General features: G+C 46.0%; 4 protein-coding genes across 5 annotated transcripts; all 4 read right to left on the reverse strand.

Annotated features, from left to right (window-relative positions):
• Positions 1–2216: 2216 nt before the first annotated feature.
• Positions 2217–8328, reverse strand: LOC122634156 (tumor necrosis factor receptor superfamily member 4-like). The gene is made up of 2 exons (XM_043822807.1): positions 7904–8328; positions 2217–3659 (listed from the first exon to the last, which is right to left on the reverse strand). The coding sequence occupies exons 1-2, from the start codon at positions 7967–7969 to the stop codon at positions 3159–3161; spliced, it is 567 nt and encodes a 188-aa protein (XP_043678742.1). The 5' UTR covers positions 7970–8328; the 3' UTR covers positions 2217–3158.
• Positions 8329–10164: 1836 nt separating this feature from the next.
• On the reverse strand, positions 10165–11130 carry LOC122634200 (homeobox protein 4-like). The gene has a single exon (XM_043822904.1). The coding sequence runs from the start codon at positions 11128–11130 to the stop codon at positions 10165–10167; it is 966 nt and encodes a 321-aa protein (XP_043678839.1).
• Positions 11131–13862: 2732 nt separating this feature from the next.
• Positions 13863–17077, reverse strand: LOC122634110. The gene is made up of 5 exons (XM_043822702.1): positions 16739–17077; positions 15955–16241; positions 15230–15529; positions 14792–14935; positions 13863–14686 (listed from the first exon to the last, which is right to left on the reverse strand). The coding sequence occupies exons 1-5, from the start codon at positions 17034–17036 to the stop codon at positions 14402–14404; spliced, it is 1314 nt and encodes a 437-aa protein (XP_043678637.1). The 5' UTR covers positions 17037–17077; the 3' UTR covers positions 13863–14401.
• Positions 17078–17164: 87 nt separating this feature from the next.
• LOC122634109 (cytosolic endo-beta-N-acetylglucosaminidase) lies at positions 17165–24655 on the reverse strand. 2 transcript variants are annotated; one of them, XM_043822700.1, is made up of 8 exons: positions 24208–24655; positions 23673–24125; positions 23413–23587; positions 23096–23314; positions 22682–23004; positions 22428–22613; positions 22249–22361; positions 17165–17295 (listed from the first exon to the last, which is right to left on the reverse strand). In XM_043822700.1, the coding sequence occupies exons 1-8, from the start codon at positions 24435–24437 to the stop codon at positions 17204–17206; spliced, it is 1791 nt and encodes a 596-aa protein (XP_043678635.1). In that variant the 5' UTR covers positions 24438–24655; the 3' UTR covers positions 17165–17203. The 2 variants fall into 2 exon arrangements, with proteins under 2 accessions (XP_043678635.1, XP_043678636.1); XM_043822701.1 differs by having other exon boundaries at positions 17180–17296; positions 22253–22361.
• Positions 24656–24948: the final 293 nt, after the last annotated feature.

Genomic DNA, 24948 nt, shown 5'->3' on the forward strand with positions numbered 1-24948 from the left:
TATATACAATAATATATATAGATATATAGATTCCCTCCCCATATAAATACGAGAGAAATATCTCGTTCTTTTTTTTTTTCTAATTCACGTGATACGTGAATACGAGCACGTGGAAAAATCAGTGCTTTCTTTTTTCATCGCTACGACAAAGATTTTCAAATCGAATCTTCGTGCGATGAAAAGGAATAAAAAAAAAAGACGAAAAGAGGAGACGACTTTAGGGTTTCTTTAGCATTAGAAGTCCAATCCATCTTCTATTCCTCTTTGAAGCACTGCTAGCGGAGGATCTCCCCTAAGAACAAGAATATCGAGCGCGAGACGCTTATTGTAATATTCGATTATTTTATATTTTTTAGTTTTATATATATATATATGCACACATATTGTTTCTAAGACGCCATTGATTTATATTACTGAACGATATATGACGTTAATGATAACGATAACGATAATAATGATAATAACGATGGCGATGATATATCGTATAAAAAAGAAATGAAAAAAATGAAGAAACGTTTATTTCGATCATTTTTCGACACTTTTCTTCTTTTTGCATCATTTTTATAATTTGCTCCAGCTCGTATGCTATACGTAATGCGTTAGAGAGTATGCGCAGACACGAGTGAAACGAAGAAAAGGAAAAATATGGAGACGGACGTTCTCGAATCGTTTGATCGATCGATTCGTTCGATCTATCCGTCTATCTATCTATCTATCCATCGAGAGAGCATTATCAACGTGCCGTGCCAAATACTCCGAAAGCGTAAATGGGTCCACGATGCAGAGTACGAAAAAACTCTATTGTACTAGGCAGACCAATGCGGTGTACGCCAAACTATGAAGGCTAACAAGAAAAAAAGAAAAATATTAACGAAAATATATTTCATTAAAAATCCTATATATACATATATATATACTATATTTACGAGGACTCGATATTAAAAATCAAGATGAATGGTAACTCGCGTTCGTGTTTCGAAGAATGAATTAGCAAAGAGACGAAAGCAAGACGACGACGTGATTAGAATCTTACGTCCGTCGCATTATTATTATTATTATTATTATTGTTGTTGTTGTTGTTACTCTTACTATTATTATTAGAATATCGTACGTTTACATTTACATTTACAGACTCGTCGTGTATAAAGTAAAAGCTACGGGTACTAAAATACCCGTCATGCTCTTGCAAAGCACCAATGATTTTTGGCTACGCAGCGAATGAATGTTTAACGTTTACGAGCGCTTCCGTGCAAGCCAAAAAAAAACATTTATTATTAAACAATCGTACCAAGCAAGCACGTACGTACGATTTGTTTCGCGCGTCGCGCGATCGACTTGTTTCGTTTCCTTTTCCATTTTTATTCTCTTTTAAGTGCAGAGTCTTTGTAAATAGGAACAACGAATTTTTCTACGTAGCTTTATCCGATTAGATCCGCGCGTTTCGGACGCGTTTGAGTAGTCGGTGATAACGTCCATCTATCGTTTCTTTTCCTTTTTATTATAGTACGTGCGTCGTCTCCTATGTCGTTCCTAGCGTGTCACGATTGTTTAAAAACGTTTACTTAATAATTATGTATATGTATATATATATATATATATATATATATATATATACACACACACACGCGGATCGAGAAAGGTCTCTATTTATAATATACAAAGTATGTAGTATAAAGGATTAAAATTGAAATATGTTTTAAGCGAAAAATGAAATAACGATGATAACACATATTAGATAATAGACATAGTCGATGTGAAGTACCTTAGCGATCGTAACACCATGCGTTTTCTGTCAACGAGGACACTCGCGTATTCGTGCGATCTCTTGGAAGAAAGTATGCTACTTCCCCTTCTTATCACCGAGCAAACGAATAAGAAAGAAACGCTCGAGAGTATGTTCGAGCGACGCTGCACGCAGTAATATCTCGCGTACGTATGTACGATAGAAAAATGAACGAGAAAAAAAAGAAAAAAAAAAAGAAACGATGAAATAGGAATAGAAACTACGATCTAGTGCATCTGCTCTTTTTTCTCGCATCAATGGCGATGCTTGATATTTGCGACAAGGGAAATAACTATGCCCATGAACGAGCAATAAGAAGCGTTTCGCTTCGATCGTGTCCATCTTTTCTTCTTCTATGACACTCGTGTATTTTCGATATATATTACGTCGTAATAATAACGATATATATATATATGTTAGTATGTACATATACACGTAGATCCCATCGACGATATCGTAATCACTTCGTAATTGCTCGATCGAAGAACTCTTTCGCGCTCGTTGGAATCATCGTCTTTAATTTGTTCACAAAGGAAAAAAAATAAAAAATGGTGCCAGCACGAACGACGCGCCTTTAATTTATATTCGATCATAAGCGACAAAGCGATGCTCTGTGGATAATTTATAGAAGGATGTTTAATTACATTTTTTTTTTAATGAGAAGGATGTAATATCTTGCCGTGCAACGCAATGAAATCCAACTCGAGAAAAAACGGATTCGTTTTTAGCTCTATTCGTCCGCTTGAAACCAAAAGCTTGAAGGGAAAGATAATTGAAAAGAAAGTTCGCGAGCTTCGCGTATGAAAACGTAGGCACGCGCGCTCGTATAAACACACACGCACACGCGCGAGCGCGTTATACATTAAAATCATAAACATCGTAGCTGTACACAAGTTGGACGTTCGGTGTGCCGTGTGTTTATATGTATGTATATACATATACGTACACACAGTATTTAAGCGGATGGCATACACGCAGCACGTTCTTTCTACGCGAGGTTAAACACCGATCAAGCGTCCTAATTAAAGAAAGAAGACGAGACGAAATATATAAAGAAATGAGGCGAGACAAGATGAAAGTATGGTGCATACGCATCTCAATTTGGTAGTATAATTTTCTTATACGACCGACCGCAACTGTTGTACGTACTTAAATAAAATAAAAGAGCTGTATACAAAGCGTGCCTTGTTAATGGCCTTCGTGGAAAAACATCGATGTGTTTTTTTTTAGTTAATCTCATATACACGACGCACGCAGGCAGGCAGGCAGGCAGCAGGCCGCACCGACCAACCAATTGACTAGTATACGAGAACGAATCGAACTCGTCGATCGTTTCGTCCCTTCGTTTTCCTTCCTTTATTTTTCGTTAAACGATTCAAAGCCTTTGCATGGTTTTGGACGACTCGTAATCGACGAAATCATTTTGGTCGTTAGGTTCATCGAGGAAACCAGCAGCTTCAACGTCCTTCTCGAGAATCTCCTGTCTCTCCTCGAAATGAAATACTCGATCGGATTGATTTATCAAGACACTTTCCTCGGCAGTGTCCTCGGCATCTTCGGGCGCTAAAAAGAAGTTTCCACGAGTTTTGCATTTCCTAAGATAATCCGGATTATCGGGAGCGGCTCGATGGCAGGAATCGCAGACCGTGTCGGTCTTGGAAGTACAGGGATGAGCTTCGTAAAGACCCGGACCACATCTCGAACAAATCCAACATGGCTGTGTGCTGTGATGCGGACTATAAGTGCCAGGTAGACACTTGGCGCACTCGGTGTCGCGACCACGAACGCATCGACTCGTTACGCCCCAACCTGGACCGCATCTGCTGCAATGGGTACCCCCTTTGTGATGCCTTATGCGAGGTCTTCCATCGGTCACCTGGAATCGAAGGGGACAACAGACGGTTAATACGCGGATATCGTCTTCGTCGAGCATACGTCTATCGATGTTTTCGACGTCAACGAATTCTACGATCTTTCGATTCGACTCGTATCGCGTGACGCCCCGTCGAAGCAGCATGCTTTGCGAAACGACGACGCACCGAGAGAGAGAGAGAAAGTACGCGACGAAAAACGATCGAGTAGAGTCGTCGTACGACGAAAAATTCGACGACAAAGTTTCGACGCTTTTCATCGTAAACCTTGACAAACGCGACCTTCTCGTGCGGGGATAAAAGGAAAAAGTAGTGAAAAAGAAATGGAAGAATATATTCCGGAAGGATATCAATCGTAATTCGTTGTAGACGTTGAAGCGAGATCTTCCTCGAGATAGCCTTCCCCGACTAAATTTAGTATTCAAATTCGACCGTTGGAGAACAGGTGTACGGGTATAAAGAGCACCTGACTCGAGGCGAACACCTTGCGCGCCTTTCTTTCTCTTCGTTTCCGTAAATACAACGAAAATGTGAAAATACCTAAAGACGAGAACGCGAGAGCGGCCTCCCTCTCGCGTACGCGGTCATTTTTCGTAAAAACGACTAGGTACATCGAATCCGTCTTGTTTCTCGGTATTTAAACGCACCTGCTACCTCCTGTCGTATAATCTCGTTACCTTTCGTTCCTTTTTTCTTTTTTTTTTGGGGGGGGGGGAGTAATAAAACGAAAAACGTCGGTTCCACCATGGAGGGAAATATTAATGACGGCTTGTCAAGCGTACATAAAATTTCTTTACCTTTCTTGTTTCTTCGCAATTCTTGAATACGTAATTTCACGTAGACCCTACGGTCTCGTACGCGCGCATGTGCTCGCTAGTAGCAGCTGTTGGCAGCCGGTTTCTGGCACGCGCCGACGGTCACTACCGTGTCGAACGAATCGTCTTACCGAACACCGACTGCTCCTCGTTCGGAATTCGAGTTCTACGGGGAAAGAGGAGGAAGGAGAGAAGAGGAGAGCTACGACGCGCGTAAGGATCCACCCTGTCGATTCGCGAGCGAAATTGAACGGAAAATTTGTCAGGTCGGATCGATCGATATTGAAGGACGGTGTTTTTCCTTATCGAATAATTATTTCGACGAAGAGAGAATGATGCACGAGCACCGATCGATCGCGCATACGTATTTCGTTTTTCGAACGTCGAAGCTCGGAAAGAGAGCTTTCAATTGTTATTCGGAGTGCGATCGGATGTAAAGGATAAAAGCGCGATTTTATAGCGTTCCGTCGATCCGATTTAAAAGTCAAAGGAGGAATAGATTTTCGTTCCTGTACTCGTCGAAACGGACGTTACAACGTCTCTTTATACAGTTTCGTTTTTTCTTCCTTTCCACCGATAAATCTCTCGATACGTCGACGGTACTCGAGGGTCTGTCCTTGCGCGCGAGAGAAAGAGAGAGAGAGAGAGAGAGAAGAAAGAGAAAGAGAAAGAAGAGAAAGAGGGTAGGGCTCGAGTCGAGCGTGATTGCAAATCCGTATCGACGATAACGGAAGTAACGCGGCGCTCGCAGTGACGAGTATGAATAGAAACTTCCGGCACGGCGGACAAACCGGAAGCTGTAATTGTCGCGACTGCCGTCCTGTACCTTCCTGCGCGTGTTTTATTTTTTTTCCCCTTTTCTGTTGTTTCCTTGCCCAGGCCGTAAAAGAAGAAACGACGAGCGAACGTTGGGCCATCGAGAAGCGAAAAGTTCCTTTCCCCTCCCGCGTCGCTTTATGCACCGGCGCGTGCAAGTAAAAGGGATGCATCCCTCTCGACGAAAGCGACCGTGCGAGACGCGCGGAAGCGAAAGACCCGTCGAGACGAATGCGTGAGAAAGGAGGAATTTTTACGCGGTTCCTGAAGCAAATCGTCCCGATATCCTCGATCTTTGCCGATTCTCCAAATCGATCGCACGGCTCGCGTCTACGATTTAATAACGATGGAGCTATGCGGGGACGCGCTATCGGCGAGTCAAAGTCGAAATGGTTCGCTTGCTCGAGGGTCGAACGAATACCGTAGCAGCTGCTTCGATAATTATCTACGAAACTCGTACAGGCCCATTGTTTCTCGAACGAGCCCGACCGCCACGTACCCGACGAGTACACGCTCGTATACCTACTATACCGAGTTTTAGCCCTCGGCTTAAAAAGGAAGTGGGCGGGAAATTCGTCTGCTATAAAAAATCATAAATCACAGCAAATCGATCCAGCTAAGGGCTAAGATCCTCTTTTCTTCTTCTCCGTTCTTTGTTCCTTTTACGCGGGCAAAGATCAACTTTTCGATCCATCTCGCTCGATCATCGTTCGAACGAATCCGAGACAGAAGTCGCAGAGTTTTTTCGAGGGACGACGAACGAATACACGTACGCTCGCGCGTGAAACGACGAAATCGCGATCGCTTTCGATTTGCTGTCTCTACACGCATATTCGCAACAACTTTCGAAGCGATCGCTTCGACGAGCGTCCGACAAGCGTCCGAAACGCTGAAATATACTTGGCAATCGCGTCCGAGCGCCGAGAGGCGCGCTTCTCTTTATCTCGACGAGCTGTGACTTGTAACTCGCCGGGAGCGGAGAGCGAGGGAAAGAGAGAGAGAGAGAGAGAGAGAGAGAGAGAGAGAGAGAGAGAGAGAGAGAGAGAGAGAGAGAAGGAAGAGGGAAAGGAAAGAAATTTCGTAGCTTTGACTGGCGCGATATAGGTCAGACCGAGGAAAAAGCTTTTCAAGCGTTCGCAACGAGAGCCCGAGAGAACATTTGCATTTCGGCTTTGATTTTGTAAGAGCCGCGCGTTAGGGAGGTAAAGTAATTCCAAAGAGCGGAGTAACCGGTGTGTGCTACTCTTTAAGCAAAGAAAAAAAATTTGTGGCTCGTCGCGTCGAACAGACCTAACCGATCTTCCTACGTAAAACCTGTGCAAAGGTAAAGAGATACGACGACAAATGACGATAATAACGACGACGGGCGACGTAGGTTAGTACTCGATTAAACTCCGACTCTCGCGCTCTCGACTTTGTAAGACGAGAGTAATGAAAAGCGCCGGTACTCGTCCGAAAAAAGAATTTATGTTGATTTTCTCCAAAACAAAAAAAAAAAGAAATCTTTAGAAATTTCTATCGTCGAACGAAACGAGGCGCTCGTTCGCGGCGTTTAACAAACACCTCGATGCAGTTCCTTTTTAATTAATTTTTCAAACTGTTCCGACGTGAATGGTTAAACTGGGGCAAGCTTAACCCGGAAAAGTTGTAGTATGTCGTTAGAGGATACCGCGTTTGAAAAAATGAAAAGAAACAAGAAACGGAGTGCAAAAAATTAAACGAATTTGAGGTCTTTCAAAGGATTTGAAATAAGAATCGTTGCGATTATTAAAATTTTGCGACTAAAAGCATCTTTCGCGTTTTTGTCGCGTGTCACGGTAACGACGATGATATTTACGTCGACGACGCTATTACGTTTCACGGAGACCGAACGAAAGGAATGGTTGGGGAAGGCTTAAACTCGAAGTCGAGCAGAAAGTCAAAGTTTAACGAATCCGGGGCCAGTTATCTCGTTCGCGTACGAATGGAAAAGTACATGCAAAGAGGCACGAGGAGAAGCAGGATATAGCGGCTACAACTTCTAGAATCGGCTCCCACGAGTCGCAGGCTTCGTTAGTACAAATCGCACGGACTTTTGACCAGCCCTGATCTTTCTCGCTCGACCTCAAGACGCGCAACCCTTCTCTCTCTCTTTCTCTCTCCCTTCTCGGCTTCGCGCTCCGACCCTATTGTCGTCACGGGGATGCGCGTTTCATGTGAACCACTCTCTTATCCAACGAACGATCTCGCCTCTTCGCGACTCCAAAGGAAGCGTTCCTATGAGATCGCTTGAATTTCTTTTTTTCTTCTCTCTCTTTATCGCTCTATTTTCTTGTTTCTTTCCTTTTTTTTTCTCCTTTCGTTCGCCCTAGCCTATCGTCGGGAGGCAATTTGCCTGAAAAAGAAGCGAAAAGTCTCATAGCGCGAGTCGGTTAACGCGAAAATTAACGATCGCGTTGTAATTGTCAAGAATCATCGTTTCCGCCTTACGCAACTTGCATCCTGTGTCCGTTCGTTCGTCCGTCCGTCCGTCCGCTCGTCGGATAGTCCGTATGCAAAGTACGTTTCGCTCTTCGTGCGACGTTAAATTCGAGAGACGAAATCTGAAACGATAGGTCGGGAAATATTTTGGAACTTACGTCGATGGATAGGATCAGTGCGAAGACGACGAGCAAGGCGATCGTCGATTCCCTCGTTGATAGCATCCTCCCGCTAATTTCTTCCTCGGATATCGCTCTTCTCTTCGGCGATCCTCAAAATATCATCGCAAGAGCGTCGAGAGGGCACGGGTGAATCGCTCTCGGCAAGACGATCGAGGGATCCTTCCTCGTTAACGACCGTATACTCGTCGTCGTTTCGACGGAAGGACTCGAGAGAGAGAGAGAGGGAGAGAGAGAGAGCGGTACACGGTCCTGACCACTCCCGAGTGGCCGACGTACGCCAACGACGGTTCAACGTGGACTGAAGCTGCTACGGTGCGGCCGCGGCCGTTACGGTGAAACCGCTACAAACTACGAACGTGCAGCTGTAACACGCGCTCGGTCACGTGTCTGCCTTTCTAGCCCCTTGTATCCCCCTTTTTTTTTAAATCTCTGTTACCAGCGCCAACGCGTAGGCGAGTTTGGTTGCTGTAAGACGTCGAAGCGAATAAGACGGATCGGAGGATCTCGAATCAATCGTTGGTGAACTATCGTATCGATCGTCGCCGCTATAAATTTCTCGTACCGTATCGTTTCGAGATCTCTCGCCTAAAAACGGACGATCTCGCCTCGAGGAGGGTCCGCGCCTCGTAAAAAGAAATGTATATATATAATTTTAATGAAACGGAAAAAAGGAAAAAGAGATATTTATAAAAAAATTGTAAAGAGTTAACATATTGAATTTTCGTTAAAAAAAATGAAATATGGAAAATGTCATCTACAATAAACAAAAAAGATTTACACACATTATGATTTAAATATTATACTATTACTGTATAGGAAAAAAATTCTTTTAAAGATTGCACATTAAAATTGTTATCGTAAAATTTTCGTTTCTATTTAAAAGTTAAATGAAAGTCTTCCACAACTGATCTGTATCTCTCTACAAAAACTGCCCGTTATGTTTACACTTTCATGAATGTTTCAGGATAGTTACCGTACCCGCCTCTTTTAGTCGTAAACTGCTTCAAATCAAAAGACCTAAAGAAAACATCGAGCAAGACGAGCTTCGGTATTAAAAGTATTTAGTTATTATTACGAACCATATAAATAGCAAAGATGGATATATTTTTAAATGTTGCTCATCCAATCTTTTTCTCTCTAAAGTTTAATCGCCTTGAAATGGTTGGTTAATAGTTTTAATTAGTCTTCTTTTCTCTCTTTTTTCTTTATTTTTCTTGTCCGTTTAAAAATTAGTTTCCAAAAAAATGTTATATATTTAACACAGCGTACAGATCACGAAATATTTTGTATCGTTTCATTTATATTTTATCTATTAATAGATTAGAAAATAGAACAAATTCGTACGTTAGATGTGCGAGTTCGGAAATTTTTTACTATTTACTAAAAAACCAAAGAGAGAAAAAGAGAGGGGAGAGTGGGATGGTATGGGGATGGGGGTGAGGGGATAGGGGAGAGAGAGGTGGTAGAAAGGGAGGGAAACATTTAAAAATAGTATTCGTACTATCGATCTCCTCTAATTAATAAATCCTTTACTAGGTTTTTTAATAACCCCAGCATCAGTGTAACCAAATATCAGATCAGTTGTCATGTTTTAATTATGAAATATAAGTGAAAGAAAAAAAATGATTAATAACGTAGAAATAAATTTTCCTGAATTCGATTTATCCTAATTTGAAAATTTTTTTCAATTGATCTACAAAAAAAAAAAAGGAAAGAGAAACATTAAAATGACAAAATTCTATTACTAAAAATTACTGTGATAATGTATTAATTTTTAAGATGATGATATCAGACATTCAAAAGAATTACATTCAAATTTTCTAATCTCTTTTGATGAATAAATCTTTTTATGGATAGATAACAACAACAACAAAAATATATAAAAATAGCAAGCACTATTGCTATATGTTAATTTGATGATAAATTGTTTCAATATGTAACTCTTTACGCGTAAAAATGAATTGGAAGTATCTAAATTGAAGTATCTAATTTACTCCTATTTTTATATTGAATTAACAAAAATAAATAAATAAATAAATAAATGAATGAATGAATGAATGAATGGATGGATGGATGGATGAATGAACGAATCATACAATAAATTTTGTAAATAAACATCTCAAAATAGATTTTATTTTATATTTTTATAATCTATAACCATAATATATAACAATTACTGTTGAAAGTGGAAGTTGTAATATTTTTTATATATAATATAAGAAATCGTTATAATGTAATTAAAAACCCCATAATCGCCCCAAAATGAGGACGAAAATTACTAATAGATAGCTATAGTAACTTCCACCTTCATCAGTAGAAGAGTTGTTGTAACGTTTCGTGTCGTATGTTCGCGGAACATTATTATTGGTGTTTGTGTTTTTCGTTTGTGAATAATATTTTGTAATATCGGTGTTTGTATTGTTGGTGGTATTTTTTAATTGGTTTTTGGTTTTCGCTGATGGGTCAATGTTATTTTTATTATCTAATTTATCAGTAAGTGTAGCATTAGTTGTCCTTTCTTTTATTCTCATACCATTGTTAGTTAAAGCTATCCGATGAATATGACCACCAACTTCAGCTATATCTTGTCCTACTACAAGAACATCCTTAACTTCAACTTTGTTACGACCCTTAAAATTGCTAGGCATACTATCACTTATTCTAGCTGCACTCATATAAGTACTTGGCATATTAGGGTCGGGTTGTTCAGAATATATGATGTTCTTGTTAGGCATAGTTTTACTATTAGCTTTAATTTTATTATTAGGCTCAGTTTTAATATTGGCCTCAGTTTTATTATTAGCTTTAGTTGCATTAATATCCTCAATTTTATTATTAGGCTTAGCTGAATTAGTAGTCTCAATTTTATTATTAGCTTTAATTGCATTAATAACTTTAGCTTTATTATTAGCTTTAATTGCATTAATAACTTTAGTTTTGTTATCAGGTTTAGTTTCATCGGTAGCTTTAATTTTGTTATTATTCTTCATTTCATTAGTAACCCTAGTTCTGTTATTAACTTTATTTATCTTCGTAGATTTAGTTCGGTTATTAGGCCTATTTCTTCCATTAGTTTTAGTTGCATTACTAGTCGTGGTTGCATTAGCAACCCTACTCGTTTTACTAACTCTAGTAGTATCACTAGCCGTAATTGTATCACTAGCATTGGTTATATTAGTAGCTTTAAGTGATCGAAGGCACATATACCGACACCCGAATCTCTTCGAGGCGATCGGACATCGTAAAATAAAGAGAGAGAGAGAGAGAGAGAGAGAGAGAGAGAGAGAGAGAGAGAGAGAGGCTGAGATTGCGTTAAGATCGGGATTCGAAAATGCGTTGGAAAACTCGGGGGAACGACGATGCCTGCTCGTTGTCAGCTGCCGTTGCCGACGCACGCAGCTGACAGCCTTCTGCCAGCCGCTCTCCCGGAGCAGATCGGGACGTTCAGTCCGCGAGACAGGTGCTTGCCGCCGAGCGACCACGCGACCACCGGTCCTTGCCGCGAGGCGCGATCGTCCACGGAACATCGAAGGAGAAAACCAAGAGGAGGGTCGCTCCGCGGAACCGATCGATTCGTCGACAAATTCGCCGTTGAAAGTTGCTCGCTGTTCGAAGCTTCGATCGGACTCATCGCCGGATGGGAATTCGTTGGAGAGCGAAATCGTCTAGCGGATCCTTCGCGCGAGATCGAAACGGGTTCCGTAGAAGCTCGCTCGGCGAAAAGACCGTTAATAGCAGCGATCGCGTTATCGAGGAAGCGAGTCGATTCTCGTTGCGAAAGGGTCACCTTGGCTCGTGATCCCGCGATATCCGTAGACCAAGCGTTTCCCATACATAAATAACGCCTCGCCTTGCGTCTACCGCGCTGTACGGCCCCATTATATCCCATTATATCGAGCAGCCATTACACGGGGATATATTTTATCGCAACGTCGTGCCTCGACGGCGACGTAACGACGGCTGATTCATCGTCCAAATCGGCGCACGTTCTCCTATATCCTTGCATCTCGAGCCGTCTCGATCGATCCCTTCGGATAGTTCCTCGAGTCCGATCGGCGACCAGAGACGCGCCGCCGCCGCCGCCGCCGCCGCCGCCGTTGCTCGTTCGCCGGAGAAAATGTCGGAAGGGAAAAAAAAAGAGAACCGATTCCGCCGACATCGATGAAAATAAACGTCGAGCGTTTCGAGAGATCGTACTCGATATCGAAAAAAAGATAAAGGAGACGACTCGAGGAAGGCTAGGCGCGCGCGAATCTCTCGAAGGAAGATCCACGTCCGCGCTTTTTCCTTTCCTCGGAGAGAGAGAGAGAGACAATGAGTAGCGCGTTGACGTCGAACGATCGCGGATCGAAAAGCTGTCCTCGATACGCTCGAAGGAGGTAGGAGAGAAAGAGGGAAGGATCCCGGTCGAAACGATGGAGCTTGGGGAAGATTGCCTGGGGGAAACGTCCGAATTCCAGTGTCATTCCGAAAAATGTCGGACCGCCCCCTCGTCGACTTTGGTACGTTTCGATCGAATCGAATCTAATGCCGTTTAATCTGCCTTTAACGTGTCCACATCCCTTCCTTCTACGATCCGACGGTCCGCTTACGACGAATTCGAACGATCTCCCCGGCTTCTCCCTCCCGCGCTCTCGACCCGACGCAGAGAGTGCCATCTACGAGAAAAAGTCTCGCGAGGCAACTCGAACCCGTGGTAAACGAACGAGGAATGCGTAAGAACTCTGCGAGGCTGCTAGCGCCAAAGGGGTGACATCTTTGATCCGTACAGAACGACGTTACCGGCATACGGGACGTTATCCAGCGGGTACGTTGCGGCGACATAGGGAACACGGCGGAATTCGTCTTCAACGCGATGCACCACGTGAAGGACGGCGGTGCGGCTCTTCGAGAAACTTTCGAAAAGAACTTGCAGTATTTTCGAGAGATCGTGGAAGATTCCATCGATCGACGGGTATAGTTTATTGCTTTCTATCGTTGCTAACGGACGCGGTCCGACGTGTACACGCACGTATCTCCACAGATACAGGACGAAGCGGACGTGATGATTCACTCGCAAAACGACATAAAGGAAAAATTTCGAACCTTGTCCGAAACGATGGCTCGTAGAATAACGAGAATCAAGAAACGCCTCTACGAGATTTCTCCCGACTTCGACTGGTTGACCGATGGCAAAGACAGGGAAAAACTTTCGAAATTGATCGTCACGGTAATCCTTCGGCGTTAGACTCGATTGGTAACCGCGACATTGAGCGTTCGCTTTAACGTCGTTTAGAAGCGTCAAGAAAGGAAGGAGCAGCCCGACACGACGGATAAACTCGTTCACCAAGTTTTCATACGAGGACAGTGGCTCAAGAAAGAGCTGTCGCGTTTGCAGGAAGAGAACGCCAAGCTTAGAATTTATTTGGAAAAATTTCGGTGCTTGGCCAAGGAAAGAAAGGCGCAGGAATTGCAGGTACCGCGGATCTTGCAAAGGGAGAAGAAACATCTCGACAAAGAATTGAACGAGCAGCGGAGAATTTACAAACGAAACTTGTCCATCATCGACGACCTTTACATCGATTATCAGAGATGCGCCAATTCCGAGGATGCGACTCTTCGAGGCGAGCGTTTCTAACGAGATACCATCGTTTTCGGCAAAGATCTTTTTATAAACTTTCTCCATATATTTTATTACATTTACCAACGTACAACGTCGACGACGTTGACTCAAAAATATAAAAGTGCGCGCATGCTTCCCGCGTATGCGCGCGTTCTTGCTCGTCGTAGATAATATATTTCATCAACGTTATTGCATTAATACCCACCATCGTGGTTACTCTCATTGCCATATTCGGTACAGTCGTCGTTAATCGTTATTATTATTATCGTCGTCGTCGTCGTCGTCGTCGTTGTCGTTATTATTATCATTATTATCGTTGTTATTGTTGTTGTTATTATTATTATTATCATCATCATCATCGTCGTCGTCATCGTCGTCACTGTCGACACAAACGTGTATATACACGAGAGAGCTGCAGGAAACTGCACGCCCATCTTAAAAAAGGAAGGAATATCTGTACAACTAAAAGATAGAATGGAGCAACCGACGGAATCGAATTGGAGCGCGTCGTTGGTTTCTTCGAGTTCCTTCGTTCGATTCCCACGTTCATCGACCGTTTGGGTCGTGAGAGGCCGAAAATTACAAACGACTCGTCGAACGTATCGATTCGTAGGAAATTCAAGGAAAATTTGATTCTCCGAAAGCGTGCAGTCTCCGAAGCAGAATCGCCTTCTACGTCGATCGACGACTATACGTCGAAAAGATACGATTTTTGGTAAAAAAAAATTCCAGGACACAAACTCAACGAGGAACGCTGTCAAGAGGCGTCTGGGTTGCGCGTCCTCCTATCGGAACTCTTCTCGGCCGGTCTTTCCCTCGTCTTTTCAACGGACGCGCGATCGTCGAACGCGCCTCGCTGTTACGAAAGAGATTTAAACGAGTAGCGCCGAGTCGGTAAGGTTTCGCGCGTTCTTCGCGACGCCGACTTCGCTGCCATGATGACTCGAAGCTTTGGACTTTCTATCTGGATCCATTGCGATGGAGATAAATTCTTCGGAAATTTTTTTGTCCAAGCCGGTGTAGGTCTGAGCCAAGTCAACTTGGTCCTCGCTGATCGAGGATATTCTCTTGGACTCGCTTTTCCCCTCCGACGGTCGTTTCCTTTCGACGGTGCCCTCTTGTTCCGGTTGACCGTGACGCTTGTGCTTCAGCCGAATCTATGGGACAAACGACAGATAGGTCGTATAAACGTGCGTCGATTCGAGGCGTATGGCCTTGATACGCGCATACGCATGCACTTAAACGAATTTAGTAACGCTAACCATTTGCGATGACGGCCGTTGGGCATAGGGTACGTGTGAAATTACGGAGACTGGACCGTAAGGTGCGGGCGGTATAGCGATCGGCGTTGCGGGGATGAATCCTCCTGGATACTTTCCTGGTGCGGCAGGTACTCCGTACGGTGACTGCGACGAGAAAAATAGCAAAGGATGAATAAGGGTCGGGGCTTAGAGACGATTCGGGACATTCGTTCTCGTTGGGAAAAGACCGCGCGAAAGAATCGCCGGAGAGGACGAGGAACGAAATGTAGGTGCCGAAATAGCCGGAGGCTCTTGCGACGGGACCAGAGTTTCCCTCGCACGGCATCGTCCGAACTTTCTAGTTTTACTCGTTTCGCTGACCTAGACCCGAACCCTTTACTAAAAGCAACTCGACGACCGTTTCCGATGCTTCGAACTCTCGAGGAGGAGGAGACTTACCCGAATCAAGGGATGTACCGGCATCACCGGCTGAACGACGTAGATCGGTTGATTCTTGGGCACGTGATTTTGTGCGACGACCCACTGTTGCACCATATTACGGGTCTTCAATCGACCGTCCACGCAATCGTTCTCGTCCGCCTGACTCGTCGACCTCAGACAGCTACAGAGTTTCGGCGTTAGGATCACGCACGTGTAGCCCGAGATAAGGAGTTCCGCGACGCTGCCGATCAGCAAGCCGATGCTGGCTAACAGAGCGGCCCAACCACCTTCTATCTCCAACACGTTGTTCTCTTCGCCCTGGGATAAGAAGAGAAAAAAAAAAAGAAGGAGATCAGAAAGACATCTTTTACGAATCGACAGATCCTTCCGTCGATATCGCCGAGAGCAACCGAAGTAACCACGCGGAGTCTCTCTGCCATTTTGTCTCGAGCACAGCCATTTTGTGATCGGAGCAGCGAGACTATCTCTGAAATTCCATAATGGTGCTTCATGACCGCATTTTAGCCTTGGCATTGATAACTTTCTCCGACGATCGTCTCCTTTGCGAGTAAGCCGACGGTAGTCGAAGTAACTCGCGAGTTACCGCGTTAATCGGGACGAAAGATGGAAGAGGGGAAAAGGAGGTCATCGATAAGGGTTCGGCTTAACGTTAATCGATGCTCGAGCGACTCGACGGAAGGAGATACCAAAGAAAGCTTTTCGAAAGAAACGGCGATCCTTACCGGAAGGGTCAAGAGGGTAACTTCCGGAGTCCTTTGAGAGTCTCTTACGACCGCCGTAAGGGCTGTGATGGCGGCCATGTTTGACAGCGCCAGAGCCACCAAGCTGGAAGCCAAATGAGCCGTCGAAAATCCAGAGTTCGTCCTCCCGGACGAACTCGCCAAAGCTGCTACCACGCCGAGGGCACCGGCTACCAATGCGCCTGCTCCTGCCCATAGTCCTGCACCCGATCCTCCCAAGGAAGCGCCATGGATCAATACCAGAACACCGAAGACGACCAAGACGACACCTGAAGGAATGCGCGGGTCGTCGAATCCTTTCTTTCGACGAACGAAAATGTACCAAAGACGTTATCGTTTTTTTGACGAATCGCCGTGGTACTTATCGATGTTTCACGGTTTACGGATCTTACGGATCCTAATGCGGGCTTAACGCGTACCGATTATAACTTTCTAAGTGAAATGTTTTCACTTTTACGCCATTTTCTGTATGCGCGTGCGCGCAGCAAGAACCTACACACGCGTCGGCTCTTTCTAAAGAATTTTTCTTTTTTCTAGTCTATTTAAGATCGGCAGCATCGCGTAGAAACTCGTGCGTGTTACGCGAATGGATATTTTCTTTTCTATCATCAAGACGGTAATCAGTGCGTCGATCGAATTAACCGAGAGATCGTGCCGCTTGCAACGATCGTAAAGAGAATCATCGTGGAGAAAATAAAAATGAAAAGACTACCTTCGCAGACGTACCTCCTCGATGAGCCATCGGTCTCGTCTTCGACGAACTTACCGAGCAACAATTGTCCGCAGGACGTGAACATGAGAAGGTTGGAATCGTCCCTGGCCTCGGCGTTTCCCAATTTCGTCGTTCCCTCCTTCTCGTCGCGTTGTTCCTGCCTGTGATGTTGCCTCTGTTGCTTCTGACGTTTCTCCGATATCAGTATCTCTTTCGAGTGTTTCGACTCCATACAACTTTCCGGCTTCGAGCCGACGTTGCTAGAGTCCTTGGTTTCGTTCGAATCGTTCGAGTCCTGACTCCTGACGGTCGAGTCCAAGGCCATCGTCGCGTCGTTCGTCCTCTCCTTCATCCTCTCCCAGCTCGACCTTATAACGATCCTTCGACTATCTTATACCTTCTCGTTTACATATTCATTCATCGACCCGAGAAATCGGCGATGACGGGGATTCGCAATTCGATTCTATCGGTCGCCCGTTTTTCTCCTCCCGATCTTATTCTTATATCGATGATGTCGTATTACTCGTTGCGTTGCTGGCTTGCTCGGGAAAGGTCGATAGACACGGTGTAGTCGCTGATCCGGTTGGCACAGTCCGCCGACTCGCAACGATCTGTAAATTAAGCAAGAAAGAAGTGTGTCGATCCTCCTTTACGAACCACGAATTGTGACTCTACTCTTCGTAGAAGAGAAAATTTCTCCGAACCTTCGGGAAAAGGTCGAGCGACTTGGAATCTCACTCGAAACGCGCGCTGACGACGGACCGTTTTCGAGGAGGAGGAGCGGCGGCGGCGGCGGCGGCGGCGGCGGCGGCGGCAGGACCGTCTAGCTATCCGTCGTTGGTTCGAGGTCGAGGAATTTCAAAAATCGAGATCGATCGAAGTCGCTCGAGTCGTCTCGTCTAACGTCGCGCGATATCAAGGACACTTTTAAGGGAACACCCGGGGAACACGCGCGCTCGAACGATCGGCTAGGAAGATCGATGACCGGTGGGAGGGGACAGAATAGTCCGCAGGAGTCGAACGTCAAAGCCGACCGATCGATCTCACGTCCGTACTGTGACTGTGGAACGTTTAGAGGCAACAGGGGAATCGCGAGTGTTGTACCAAACGTCTCTCTCCCTTTCCCTCTCTCTCTCTCTTTTCCCTTCCTCTTTCCATCCCGCTTTCCCGCTCACCGTACACCGTACGACGCCGTCTTCGTTCACCTTTCCCTCCTTTTCAACCTGCCACGGCGAGATTTTATATTCGCGAGCCACGCGGTTATCCTTGCCCACGCTTGCCATTGTAACGCGAATTCTCCTACGACGTTTTTGATTCGGAATCTGCTCCTCCCCCGTCGCCCACTCGATCCTACCCAACGTCGCACAGCGACGGTGCAGCAAGGGTCTAAGTCCGGGAAGATGGCCAAGAAAGAACGATTCCCAAAAGTCCCTTCGAGGAATCGATCCTTGGCTCTCTTTCTTCCACGTATCCTCGAACGTATCGGCGTATCCGCTGATGAAATTTCGGATTAAATCCGATAGCGCGCTCGTTCGTCCCGTGGAAAACGTTAGGCGGCCTCTCGCGCGTAACAGGTTACAGAGAGCCGAGCGCGGTCGGGCTCGCTCGAGCGCGATGCCTTTCCTCCTCGCAATTAGCCCGCGCACGTCTAATAAGTTTTCTTCTCGCGATAAAAAGCCATAACGCTCGCGTCGCCTTGCGCTCGCTCGCGAGAGCAAAGTCGGAGAGCATATCTCCCGTTTGCCGACTCGCGAACCGCAGCCGGCCGCGGCGAATTCGAACTTTTTCTCTTCTTGTTCCTCTTTCGCTACCGCTGCCGTTGCTTCTTCGTGCGTACGTGCGCGCATAGCTGACGATAAACACAGGTGGCTGGAGAATCTACGGATTCCTTCGAACCGGCCACCGATGACCGGCCAGGGAGGAAGATCCGCGGGAGATTTCTTTCTCGACGGCTTCAACGATAAAGTCGAACGACCGGAGGAATCGAGATCTTTTCGTTTCCAGCGAAAATGGCGAGCGAGGAGGGCGAAAGCGTCGCTACCGTTCAACCGACGGTAAACGTCGATACTCGGCGAGCGAGATGAAGCTTTGCGCGCAAACTCCGATCTTCCAGAGGTTTCTCCGCCTTTCTAAACCCGACTTACGCGAGAGAAATGCGCAAGTGCAACGGAGAGAGAAAGAGGACGACGGGTGGAGGAGAGAGAGAGAGAGAGAGAGAGAGAGAGAGAGAGAGAGAGAGAGGTCAAACATCCTGACGCTCGCGAATCCTTCGTCCCGAGTTTGCGCGCACTTTAAATTATCCAGGAGAATTCAAACGACGTCATTTATCGAAAACGATTCCAGGAGAAGCGAAGGATACTCGACGATTTCCCTCGATTTTTCCGAATTCTTTGCTGGCTCGGGAAGGGCGAACGAACCAAAGCGAAACGAATTTTCGTCGTAAATTCATGGCCGAGAAAGGCAAAGAGAATCCAGATGCATGCATCCAGGAGCGAAAGTTTCTTCGTGATTCGCCATTTTTTTGCGGACCTAGAGAGCCCGCTTGGAGTTAGCTCGGTGGTAAGGAAAGTGCCGATCGTTAGAAACCGACGGACGTGGGAAACGATCGCGAACCAGGCGAGCGAGGAGTTGCTCCCGAGGAAATGATTCTTCGCGGTTCGAGCGCATTCCACGGAGATGAAATCCATGCTCGATCCGCGGCGCGATACAGTTTCCTCTGGCATCGGTGAACTTCGTTGCGCGTTTAACGGGTCTCGCTTCGCTTCCTACGTTCGCCTCTCGGAAATCCGGTGCGATATTTTAACCGGACTTTCGACGAGACAAAGACGACAAAAAGACGGAGAGGACGTCCGCCCGAGTCCGTGGCAATACCTCGTTCCGCTTGGCCGTTCCAGAATCTCGATCGTTAGTTTCCTCGTAAAAAAAAGCGAGACCCGAGTGCCGACGAGTTTCCTTGGATTTATAAGTAATTATCGAAATCCGCGTGCCTCGAAGCGATAGGTACATTGCTATCTCGGCTACGGTTAGACGTACGCGAGCAAACTCGCGCCGGACTGGAAAATCGAGTTCCCTCGCGGCTTTTTTCCGGCGCCAGTCACCGTCGAGCCGGCGGAAGGTGACTTTATTGGAGCAGAAAACTGTATCACGGTGGCACCGTCACGAACTTCCCAAGCCTCCTCCTCGTTCACCGCGAAAAAGTTCTACTACGAGGCGAGAGTCCTCGTAATGCTCGATTCGATAGACGCTACCCCCGACGAAAGCGACCTTGAATTTCTAAAACTCCTCTTTCCCACGGTCGAGCCTAACCCACCGTTCGTAGGCTCGACGCGCGCGATCGAGGTGCTCCAACGAGGTCTCGAAGGAAAGCAGTGAATTTTTCGTTTAACAAACGATGCCGTTAACTTTCCAAGTTAACAAACTCGTTTTCTCGGTCTTTCTTTTCTCTTGAAAAGCCACCGACCGCGAAAGACGAAAGAAGAGTCGAACGATACGAACGATTCCCAATCGCGACGGCGTTTCTAATCGCGAACGCGCGTGACGGAAACGACTCGAACGACAGAGAAGGGCGAAGAGAAACGTCACGGAGAGTCGAGGAGTTACGTTAACCGCCGACGGAATTTCACCGTCGGATTTACTTTCGATATCGATTCGTCGCGTACAGGTGTTCTAAGATCGAGGGATCGGGGATCGAGGATCGAGGAAAAGAAATATCTCAAAAAGGAAGCGAATCTCGAAAGGATCGCCGGAGCGGGCGAGACAGAGAGAGAGAGAGAGAGAGAGAGAGAGAGAGTATCAATGGAGGAAGCCGTAAAGCCGCGATCGGAACGGTTAAGAGAGTAGGCCAACGAACTGACCGGTGCAAGACCAACGAACCTCGTTCCCCGCGATGGATTGCGTACGTTTGCATTCCACCGCGCGACGTTCCTACGAGCGACGGCCTGCCGTATCTCGTCATCGCGTCGCGAAAGTAAAACGTGACTGTGACGGTAGGAGTCGTCGTCGTTACGCTCGTAACCCGATTCGCCGATGGCTCGCTTCGAGAAAGAGGCTTCTTCTCAAAATCGAACGCGAACGTAGAGCGACCCGTCCGACCGGAACGATCGCAAAGATTCTTTTCCACCGTCTAGAGGTGCGAGATCGAGTTTAGAAATTCAGAAACGTAATGGCTCTCGTTGGAACGGATCGAACGACTAAATGCTTCCTCGTCCACTGGCTCGACTTTTCTCTCTCTCTCTCTCTCTCTCTCCCCCTCTCTTCCACCTTCATGGGCAGGCGCTTTGACCACCTTCGTCCTTGTCTCTATACCGTAAAACACCCAACCGGCTCGCCTTGGCCAAGCAGGAAAACGCTCCGATCTCATCCTATAAACGCGAAACGGCATCTCTTATCGTTCCACGACTTATCTCCTATAGGTCACGCTACACGAGTAGTTTCATTCAAAACGATCTCGCGTAATTCGCTTCGACCGGGAAACGATTCGATTCGATTCGTTTACATTTTCCTGCCGCTGGAAGGACGAGACGCGTGCGTGTACATGTGCATGCATGTGCACATACGTGCGACGGCCTACGTCGAAAAGTAAAAGGTAGGACGAGTTCTTTGCGATCGACGCAATCGTACGATACGCGGACGCGTGTTTCCACGTACGATTCTCGCATCCGATGAAACGGATAGGCGGACGAAATAGGCGCAATCGATACGATGCGAACGGTGCCGCGCGAAAACTCGAGCGAACGACCGCAGGAATATCAACGAGTCCCCGCGCCGCCTCGAAGACTCTCCCCGATTACCGAGGACGGTACCCTGTCTCTCTTGCGACAGGGACTGGCGCGATTCGGGTCGGCTCGCCCGCCTATAGAATCTCAACGAATCGTTAACGTTCGTCGTTTCTCTACGAGCGTCGATCGAGAACCTTTGAGAACGTTTCCTCTTCCTTCCTCGAACGTCGAACGTTTAGTTAAAACTAAAAGACGGACGAACGAAGCGCGAACGAGCAACCCGTTCGATCGCCTACCCAAAGAGAAACGAAAAATGCGATATAATTTCTACGTTTAACCGACTCCTCTTCTCGTACCAAAGCGAGTTTCGCAAGGCTTCCCCGTGTCGCAACGCTTAATTGCGCTTGCCCAAGTAATAAAACGAATACTCCCGCAAAGACTTTGTTTCGAGTATGACTTTCCGACGACGAAAGCGTCGTGAATCGAGATGGAATGGCGAGGAATGTAAAATTCGTTGCGGGTCAAGGCTCGTCGAAAGGCTTTCGAGTTAGCCATACGCGCGGCGTATTTATATGCACGTACGCGCGTATCGCGTTCGTTCGGCGGGTACGGCCGCGAGTACCGTTCGTTTCGCGTAGGCGCCACACCTATGATTCCCGTAAACAAGTGTAAGCGAATCGACATTGTAATGCGGCTAATAAGCTCTAGAGTTGAACGAACCCGTACAAATTGGAGATCGTCGGCACGTACCGTCCGTCCTAGGTCGAACGTCGAGTAAATATCGAGCGTGCTTTTTCTCAAGGACGAGAAAAGCCGCGCGTAATCTAGTCGTATCCTAAAACTCACCGTCGTATCGACGATGCTTCCCTTCCAAAACGATCTCCCCCAAGTAACAACTATTCTCTCTGGAGAACTTTATTCCGATCTCGTTGACGGTCCTCATGTCGGTCAGATAGACGCTGAAAGTAGCGAAGGATCGTTAATGGATCGTTAACGTAACCTATTATTTTCTTCGCGAAACTCACCACTTTCTCCAACTCGCGTTCAACTCGAACGTCTCGTACGGCACGATGGACTTCGTGACCGAGTCATTGGCCAATAACAAAGCAGGTTCGTCGGTCGTCGAGCTCGTTCCCGTGCTAGCTTCTTCTGCTTTGTAAACGACGGATCCTTGAATGCTTCGGTCGAACTCGACGTATATCAGGAATAATCTGTCGATCGTGTAGAAATAATGTACGTCACGAAAGATCCGAGATCAACGCGAAGAGAAATATTTTACCTGTGGTATTCGCGAGGATTCCTTGTTATCAGTTTAAGACAGCCTCCTCCCTCGTACGAATATTCGTTGCAAAATTCGAAATAATTCGCGTTCGTGGGTAAAGATTTTGGTTGAAAACTCGCCACGTTGCCCAAGACTCGAACGTAACTCTTTTCGGTTTCGTAGACGTAAAGAGCTTCTTTCTTCGAAGAGCTTTCGTCGTCGTCAACGGGCTTTTCTTCCGCGAAGCCCAAAATCTTCAAAAGCGGCATGGCCACGGAGATTTGCACTTTTTGCATGGACAAGTTATAGAACGGCTTCTCGTCGAATACCTCGTGCTGCGTCTGCAAAAAAAAAAAAACAGATAAAGTCTTTTGCTCTTAAGGCGAGAGAGAATTAAGAAACATGAGAGAAATAACTCGCGTTTTCACTCACTATACCGCGACGATAGTAGGCCGAGCCACTGCCGCGACAAAAGGACGTGTCGAATCTTTCGTTGTCGTAGATCGGAATATGAACGTATAGGAAAGGAAAGAGTTGAGCCCAAAACATGTCCTCCAATTGTCCGAACGTTTTGGGTCCGAAATATTCGTGCGTCCAACCTGGAGCGAAAATGGCAACCGATAGATCCTGTTTCCGTATCCTTTCGAGTGCCTGAAAATACAGAGGGACGTCGTTCGTAACGCATCTTCCCTTGATTACCTAGTTTCGTTCGAACGAAAAACAAAAATTCCTTTCGCTGGACGATTTACATGAGCAGAATTGAAACCGCCGCCGCCAGGACAGCCCCTGCCCCAAACGTCCAGGCCCACGTAAACGTCCTTAATGTCTCGTTCGAGATCTCTTGCGAGATTACGACTGTTGATCAACCGCGAGTCCGTCCAATTGTAGTTTAAAAATATTCCGTCGCAACTTAAGAAGAAGTCCCTGCGATAAAGAATAACTTGATTTAACGGCTGTCAAAATCGCGCAGGCGCGTGTCGACGATTAAGACGATTAAGATTTTTCTTACTTATTTTTCTCGTTAAGTTCGTCCTGCCACTTCAATTCTCCGGTGTTGATCACGCTGTCGTACCATATTACTTCGGAGCCAATAATTTCTTCGTGGATACGATCGCTCAAATACTTTACAAAGTAGACGAGATTATCGATCTCTTCGGGTTTAATACCGTTTTCAACGTTCAGCAGCCAACCCTCGAATTTGTAAAATTTTGCTACGTGAACGAGCGCGTTTGCAAAACGTTTCACGCTTTCCCTGCTCTGCAAAATCAGGTTCCAAATGACTCCACCGTCGGCATGCTCCGTAATCACCGTACCCAACACTTTTACTCCGTGGCTATGAGCGGCATTGATCCATCCGTAAGGTGGAACGGTCACAAAATAGTGACTGAAGTAAACGAACGTATCTACGACGCTCCAGTGATAAAATAGATACTCCTCGTTCGAATTAGAGCCGTTTATGAATCTGACAGGACACAAAGGGACAAGCGTATTAAACCTGCGACGACTAAAAGCATATAAAAGGATTCAAGATTTAGTCGCCTTACCTATCTTCCAGGTAACCGCCTTTCATATCGTGACAAAGCAACGTCCTTGGCGCTTTATCCTTGCCAACTTTCTTTAATCTCGATCCAGAGTAACGTACCTCGTGCCCTTCGTAAACGTATTCGGTCGACTCTCTCAAAGGCGTCATTCTCGGCCACGTTATCAAATTTTCCAAACCGTTGTACAATTCCGCGAGGTTACGGAACGGAGAGGATTCTCGACTTCCGTCCATCTCTGCGTTCCGAGCTCTTTCGAAACGTAAAGTCCTTTGGCCAATTTATATGTTTCTCTATTTAAGACGAAGTCTTTCCGGTGTTTCAAGTACACCGGAAGAAATTTTTCAGAAACTCGACTGTATGCATCTGATGCTGATAACTCGTGAAACGGATGAAACATTTGCATATCCCACGAGAAATATCGTCGAGTCCTTATCTAACAGCTGCAAACCTTTCGCGTTATCGCTGTATTAATTGGAAGCCAATGTCACTGCAACATAATAAACGTACAAAGAGGTTATGTCGTTGTCACGTGCTGGGGAAATTTCCAACGGAACGCCGCACGCGCGTTAGGAAACGATAACGAACAAAATGTACATAAATACTTTAGTTTTTACTAACCGTTTGACGACACGTCGCGTTATTGAATCACTTGCGTCCCGTATACCGATAAGAACGCTTCGCGACGACTGCACATCGCTGATAAACTCGTTAGACGCGCCCTTCCCAACCGCTTGCATTTTTCTG

Source organism: Vespula pensylvanica, chromosome 14 (assembly GCF_014466175.1).
Source record: "Vespula pensylvanica isolate Volc-1 chromosome 14, ASM1446617v1, whole genome shotgun sequence".
NCBI classification, from domain to species: domain Eukaryota; kingdom Metazoa; phylum Arthropoda; class Insecta; order Hymenoptera; family Vespidae; genus Vespula; species Vespula pensylvanica.